This window comes from Eimeria maxima, genomic scaffold (genome assembly GCF_000499605.1).
Source record: "Eimeria maxima Weybridge genomic scaffold, Emw_scaff1157, whole genome shotgun sequence".
Classification (NCBI taxonomy): domain Eukaryota; phylum Apicomplexa; class Conoidasida; order Eucoccidiorida; family Eimeriidae; genus Eimeria; species Eimeria maxima.
This window is the reverse complement of record NW_013564175.1, coordinates 2501-10000: the sequence shown is the minus strand read 5'-3', so window position 1 is coordinate 10000 and position 7500 is coordinate 2501. Positions and strand designations below refer to the sequence as shown.

At 47.4% G+C, this 7500-nt stretch overlaps 2 protein-coding genes across 2 annotated transcripts; both read right to left on the bottom strand.

Moving 5' to 3' along the window:
• Positions 1 to 224: 224 nt before the first annotated feature.
• On the bottom strand, positions 225 to 2757 carry EMWEY_00049240 (hypothetical protein, conserved; the record flags this gene model as incomplete). The annotated part of the gene is made up of 5 exons (XM_013479460.1): positions 225 to 557; positions 1215 to 1488; positions 1727 to 1858; positions 2118 to 2421; positions 2640 to 2757. The coding sequence occupies 5 exons, from the start codon at positions 2755 to 2757 to the stop codon at positions 225 to 227; spliced, it is 1161 nt and encodes a 386-aa protein (XP_013334914.1).
• Positions 2758 to 6894: 4137 nt separating this feature from the next.
• On the bottom strand, positions 6895 to 7188 carry EMWEY_00070020 (ATP synthase beta chain, putative; the record flags this gene model as incomplete). The annotated part of the gene is made up of 1 exon (XM_013479459.1): positions 6895 to 7188. The coding sequence occupies one exon, from the start codon at positions 7186 to 7188 to the stop codon at positions 6895 to 6897; it is 294 nt and encodes a 97-aa protein (XP_013334913.1).
• Positions 7189 to 7500: the final 312 nt, after the last annotated feature.

The window sequence follows — 7500 nt, the reverse complement described above, 5'->3', positions numbered from 1 at the left end:
GTCTCTATAGTTGAGGGTTTAGGGTTTAGGGTTTAGGGTTTAGGAATTAGGGTTTAGGGTTTAGACTAAAATATATATAAAAGAAAATCGGTAAAGGGTTTGCAGGTATATCCTGCTAACAACAACAAACCCTCTCTCCTCCCCTTGAGGGTTTAGGGTTTATATTAGGGTTTATGAGGGTTTAGGGTATATATTAGGGTTTAGGGTTTAGGGTTTAGGGTTTATTAATGGTCTCTAAGAGCAAGAGGGTACTCAGGATCATCAAATAGCCATTCGTCTCCTTCTTGTATATTTATATTATACCCTTCTTCTTCTTCTTCTTCTTCTCCTCCTCCTCCTCCTCCTCCTTCTTGCTGCTGCTCCTCCTTCTCCTGCTGCTGCTGCTCACGGTACCGACGCAGTAACTCTTGCTGCTGCTGCTGCAGCAGCAACTCCTTCTCTCCAACAGCAGCAGCAGCAGATGCATGCAGTCTATACACTGCAGAGGCTAACCACCATTGACTAATAACAGACCCTGTTAGTAGTCCCTTTAGGGACAACCAAGGAGTAAATAATGCCTGTAGCAGCAGCAACAGCAGCAGCAGCAACAGCAGCAGCAGCAACAGCAGCAGCAGCAGCAGCAGCAACAGAAGGATTATTCATTCATATGCACATAGAAACAGCAAAAAACGGTGTCTTGCTGCTGTTGCTGCATCTGCTGCTGCTGCTGGAGCAGCAGCAGCAGCAACAGCAGCAGCAGCAGCAGCAGCAGCAAGACTTACAAGTTTATGGCAAAAAAGAGCAATTCCTCCCCCTATTAATGCATGCGCAGCAAGTATTGCTGCTCTTAGGCAATAAGAACGAACAGATAACTGTCTCCTTATTGTCTCCTAATAAGGAGACACAAAGAAAAAAAAAAAAGAAGAAAAAGGAGACAATAAATAAATAAATAAATAAATAAATAAATAAATAAATAAATAAATAAATAATAGAGACAATAAGTGTCTCCTTACTGTCTCCTAATAAGGAGACACAAAGAAAAAAAAAAAAAGAAAAAAAAAGGAGACATTTATTTATTAATAAATAAAAAGGAAGAAAAAGGAGACACTTTTATTAAATAAAAGATATAAAAGAAGACAGAGACACAGCAGAAGGAGAGACAGCAGCAGCAGCAGCAGCAGCAGCAGCAACAGCAACAGCAGCAGCAAAGAATGCATGCAGGTGTATCCTTATACCTGCTTAGGAGACAGCTGCTGAGGAGGAAGTTGCTGCTCATCAGTCTCCTCATCAGAAGACAGTTCATCAGGAGACACTTGCTGCTGCTGCTGCTGCTGCTGCTGCTGCTGCTGTTGCTGCTGCTGCTGCTGCTGCTGCTGTGGATAAGGAGACAGTCCATCCATAAGACGAGCAGCAAACCCTGCAGCAGCAATTAGTGCTGTTGCTGCTGCTCTCTCTACTAAGGAACCTACACCTATTAAGGGAATAAAATATTTGCTGCTGTATAATAACCTAAGGAGACACCAGCAGCAGCAGCAGCAGCAGCAGCAGAAGCAGCAGCAGCAAAAGCAGAAGCAGCAGCACAAGGAGACAGCAGCAAAAGGAGACAGTTAGTTAAAGGAGACACTTGCTAAGGAGACACTACAAATCCCTCTACAACCTTCTGCAGCAGCAGCAACAGCAGCAGCAGGAGCATGTGCTGCAGCAGCAGCAGCAGCAAGTGTCTCCTGCTGCACAAATGTTGTCTTACCTGCGCAGGAAGCTTGGACTATTTTGCTGCTGCTGCTGCTGCTCCCTAATTGCTGCTGCTAATATACCGTAAGTTGCTGGCAGCCCCACACTTTGTGCATAAGAAGGATCTAATTCACTAGGTGCATGCGCACTGCAGCAGCACAGCAGCAAGACACACACATACAGCAGCAGCAGCAGCAGCAACACAATTGATTCCTCCTCCTCCTCCTGCTGTTGCTGCTGCTGCTGCAGAATAAGAGGCAGCAAAGACACATTAAATAAGGAACAGAGAAACAAACAGCCCCATCATTTATACACATATACAACGCATGCATGCATGCATGCATGCAAATAATAAATGCATGCATGCATGCCTGCCTGCATGCATGCATGCATGTATATATTCTTACAGATCATCTTGTGTTGCTGCAGCAAGAGTGTCTCCTCCTAGCAGCAGCCTTGTGAATCTGCTGCTCCATGTGTCTCTTTTTGCTTCTGCTGCTTCGTGCTGCTGCATCTGCTGCTGCAGTTGCTGCTGAAATATTTCTAACCATTTCTTATAAAGAGTAGGATATATATCCTTTTGCTGCTGCTGCTGCTGCTGCTGCTGCTGCTGCTGCTGCTCTCTATAGGCACTAAGGGCCTTACATACCTCACGGGGACCAGCAGCAGCAGAAAGCCCCAAAGTACTGTAAAAATCCTCGTCACTCATGCCTGCATGCATCCATGCGTGCATGCACATATTTACTTACGCATGCATCCATGCATGCATGCATGCATGCATGTATTGTTGCTTGCATGCATAGATGCTTGCATGCATAGCTGCATGTACATATAACTGCTTGCATGCATGCAAATATGTCTGCATGCATGCATGCATGCATGCAATCTGCAGCAAAGAAGAAGAAGGGAATAAATAAATAATAAATTACCTGATGGTTCTTCTTCTTCTTCTTTTGGGTGTAAAAACTCCTGCAGCAGCAGCTGCTGCTGCTGCAGTGCTGCTGCTCTCTCCTCCTCCCTTAGGGGGGCCCCCTGGGGGGCCCCCATGTCCACTATAGGTAGCTCAAAGGGTTTATCTTCGCGCTCCTTCATTGCTGCTGCTGCTGCTGCAGCAGCAGCAGCAGCAGCACGAGCAGCAGCAGCAGGATCTGATTCAGCAGCACCAGACGGCTGCATGGCTGATGATGCAGCAGCAGCAGCAGCAAGTGCTGCTGCTGCTGCTTTCTCTCTCCCCTTAGCAAGAAGAAAAGGAGATAAGGGGGCCCCTCTTCCTATTAAGGAAGAAGAAGAAGAAGAAGAAATTCTCCTACTAGAGGGGTTGCATGCAGCCCCAAAGGAGTAGGGGGTCCCTATATACAGGGGGGGCCCCCAAGACACCCCAGTACCAGCTTTGGTGTTGCTGCTGCTGCAGCTGCTGCTGCTGCTGCTGCTGGCAGCAGCAGCATGCTGCAGCAGCGAGCCTTTATAAGGAAATACTGCTGTCTTTGCATGCACAAACAAAGGAAAGAAAATATAAAATAAAAGAGACAGCTGCAGCACACGCTGCTGCAGCAGCAGCAGCAGCATGCGTATCGCCATCATGGCGCAGCAGCAGCAGCAACAGCAGCAGCAGCAACAGCTGCTGCTGCTGCTGCTCCCCTTATTGCTGCTTGTGTCTGTTGATAATGCTTACGATGGCAGGCAACGGGCATGTCTGCATACTGCTGCTGTTGCTGCTGCTGCTGTTGCTGCTGCTGCTGTTGCTGCTGCTGCTGCAGTAAGCTGTTGACCCTCAAAGACAAGAAAAGATACAGCAAAGCCAAGACCCCCTAGGTAAGTAACCGCTGCTGCTCCCTCTCCTGCTGCTGCTGCTGCTCTTGCTGCTGCTGCTGCTGCTGCTGTTTGTGTTGCTGCTGTTGCTGCTGCTGCTGCTTCGATGCTGCTGCAGACCAGCCTGTGTACACAGGGGGTGTAGTGTATAGACAAGGAGGGAAGAAAAAGAAAAAAGAAAAAAACAAAGAAAAAAAAAAAGAAAAAAAAGGAAAAAATAAATAAATAAAGATAAATAAGGACATATAATTCCTATTCTTATTAATAAAGGTACTGCAGCAACTTTTTTTTTGCTGCGGGGGGCCCCCCACACAGCAGCAGGGGGCCCCCCTTATTATTAAGGGTATACATATATATATAATTCTTTATTGGTGTTGTTGTGCTGCAGCAGCAAGGAGAAGAAAACCTATTTATTTATATTTATATTTATATTTATTATTTATTTATTTATATTTATTTATTTAATTAAATTATTATTTAATTAAATAAACAATAGAAGGAAGATAAAGGGTACAACAGGGGGCCCTCAGGGTTTAGGGTTTAGGGTTTAGGGTTTTAGGGTTTAGGGTTTAGGGTTTAGGGTTTTAAGGCTAAGGGCTTAAGGTCTAGTATTTTAGGGTTTAGGATTTTAGGGTTTAGGGTTCAGGGTTTAGGGTTTAGGGTTTAGGGATGCGTGAGGACGATGGAGGAGGATGGCGAATTGTCTCCCGTCGTCGTCGGGGAGTTGGGATCGTCTCCCCACACGATCCCACCGATCCCCACGATCCCAACGATCCCAACGATCCCAACGATCCCAGGGGACGATCCCATGGATCCTTCGCTAGATCTGCATGCAGATATAGGGGCCCAGGGCCCCCTGTTAGTGCCTTAAGGTCACTAGCCGCAGCAAAGGCAGCAGCTGCTGCTGCTGCGCCTGCTGCAGCGGATGCCGAGGGAGCAGCAGCAACTGGAACAGCAGCAGAATCTACAGCAGCAGCAGCAGCAGCAGCAGCAGCAGAAGGAGAAGCAATTGCTGCTGCAGTGCAGCAGCTAAAGGTAGAGATAGAGAGATCCCCCTTTTGGGTAGAAGTGCAGCAGAAGCTTTCTGCTGCTGTTTGTAAGGAATTGGGGTGTATAGGCAGCTGCAGCAGCAGCAACAGCAGCAGCAGCAGCAGCGCAGCAGGAGATACTTCTGCTGATGCTGCTGCTGCTGCATGTGTCTTTACAAGACACGATGTTTTATTTAATTTAGTTTGTTTAGGTCTAGGTAGCGCAACTGCATGCAGCAGCAGCAGCAGCAGCAGCAGGTATCAGCTAGCCATGGCGCTGCTGCTGCAGCAGCTGTTGCAGGTACCCAGCAGCTGCATGCATGTTGCTGATCCTGTTATGTCTGCAGCAGATATGCATGCAGCATGGCGTCTCTTTGCTGCATCTCCTCTCCCTCCCCCTCCTCTTCCTCCTCCTCCTGCTGCACCTCCAGCTGCTGCTGCATGCAGCAGCAGCAGCAGCAGCAGCAGCAAAAGGAGAAAAATAATTATATATTTTGCCCCTCATTGTGATGCAGATCTCTATGGAGAAATTCTTTCTTATGAATTTTCTTTACAACCCTTTTGCTGCTGCTGCTGCTCTCCTTATTACCAGCAGCAGCAAACATCCAGCAACAGCAACAGCAACAGCAACAGCAGCAGCAGCAGCTGCAGCAGCAGCAGCAACAACAGCAACAGCAGCAGCCCTACTTGTGCCGAATCCGGGGACCTCTCTGAGGGCACCCCAAGCTCCTTGGGGGCCCCCCAACCCTCCCAGGGGCCCCCCGAGGTAGAGGGGCCCCCCTTATCCTCTGAGGGTCCCCCTAATATAGAGGGGCCCCCCTTATTATGCCTTGGGGGCCCCCCTAAGGTAGAGGGGGGCCCCCAAGAAAAGGGTACTAATGATGGTTGTATTTTATTTGGTAATAGATTAGATGACTATTGCATGCGCAGACATCTTTTTGGGGCTTTTTCTCTTATTAAGGAAGAAAAAGAAGAAAAAAAAAAAGAAAAAAAAAAAGAAATAAAAAAAAAGGAAGGAAAAGAAGAAAAAGGGAAAGAAAAAGGAAAAGAAAAGGAAGGAAAAGAAGAAGAAAAGGAAGGAAAAGAAGAAGAAAAGGAAGAAAAAGAAGAAAAAAAAGAAAAAGAAGAAGAAAAGGGTATTATATATAATACAATAACAATACCTGCAGCAAGTGCTGCTGCTGCTGCTGCAGCTACAGCAGCAGAAGCAGCAGCAACAGAAGCTGCAACAGGAGCAGCAGCAGAAACTGCAGCAGCAGCAGCAGAAGCTGCTGCTCCTGCAGCAGCAGCAGCAGCAAACTCATTAGGAGAGGGAGCTCTAGTAATGTCAACAGCAGCAACAGCAACAGCAGCAGCAGCAGCTCCTGCTGCTGCTGCTGCTGTGTCTGTATGTAAGGAAGGTTGTACGTTTGTTCGTGTTGCTCGTGGGGCTTTGCTGCTGCTAGAGTTGCTGCCTTTTGCATGCGAGCAGCAGCTAAGTGTCTCCTTTTTTATTTATGCTGCTGCCTTTAATGATTTATCTATTTGCTGCTTCCCTTCCTTACATGCAGCACAACAAAGGAGACACTTGCTGCTGCACCTGCTGCAGCAGCAGCAGCAGCAACTGCAGCAGCAACAACAGCAAGGAGCAGCAAAGACACGCAAAAAAGGTAACAGACGAGCAAGACAAACTAACCCCTAAACATCTGCTGCTGCTGTTGCAGCAGCAATCGCAGCAACAGCAGCAGCAGCAATAGTTGCAGCGGAGCTGCTGCTGCTGCTGCTGCTGCTGCAGTATGTATCTAAACTAGTTCTTTTTAATTCCTTATCTAGTGCTATTATACTATACTTGCATGCAGCAGCAGCAGCAGCTGCTGCTGCTGTCGTGCTGCTATTGCTGCTGCTAGTTTGCTGCAGCAGCAGCAATCTATTGGCTATTCAGCTAAGTCACCGCCTGCTGCTACTATTGCTGCTGCTGCTGCTGCTGCTGCTAGACAGCAGCAGCAGCTGCTGCTATAGACGTAAGAGACGAGGAAAGAAAGACAGAAGCAAAGACACTCAGTTATACAACTAAAAGTCCTCCTGCTGCAGCAGCAGCAGCAGCTGCAGCAGCAGCAGCTGCTGCAGCAGGCTGCTACAGTAGCAGCAGCAACATGTATTGCTGCTGCTGCTGTTGCTGTTGCTGCAACAGTTACAGTTGCTGCTGCAGTGCTACTGCCTATCAATGGGCTGCTGCTGCTGCTGCTGCATGCGCAGCAGCAGATCTATGGACCGTCCAAGAACCCAACAACCATCATAACGACCATCACGACCTCCTGCTGCTGTTGCTGCTGTTGCTGCTGCTGCTGCTGCTGCTGCTGCTGCTGGTTTATTTCTTAGCAGGAATAACTTGCTGCTTAACAGATGGAGGAAGAGAACTTTCTATTTTTTGTGCTTTTTGTTTGTCAGTAACAACAAGAGTATATAATTGTTTAGCGCATCTTATCTTGAATTTAGTAATAATTTGTGCTGCTGCTGCTGCTGCTGCACCTCCTGCTGCACCTCCTGCTGCACCATAAGGATTACCTCCTCTTCTTACTTTCTTTAATATTATTACTTTTCTTGCATCCTTACGTCTTGCTGTCTGCAAAAATTCACGAATGTCTCTTATCTCACGAGCCATCTTCGAGTGTATAGGCAGCTGCACACACACCAGCAGCAGCAGCAGCAGCAGCAGCTAATGCAGCAAGGGAGGAATAGCAGGAGAGGGATATACAGAGAAAGGAAGAAATAAAAAGGAGAGAAAGGAAGGAAAGAACAAAGGTATAAAACAATACACCCGTAAGCAAGCAAATACAATAATCATGCAGCAGCAGCAGCAGCAGCAGCAGTTGCTGCTGCTGCTGCTCTTGCTACTGCTGCTGGTATGGTGACTCGGCTACCCTTAAGGATTGGATAACAATAACCCCTAAACCCTAGATAGAGCCGTAAACAA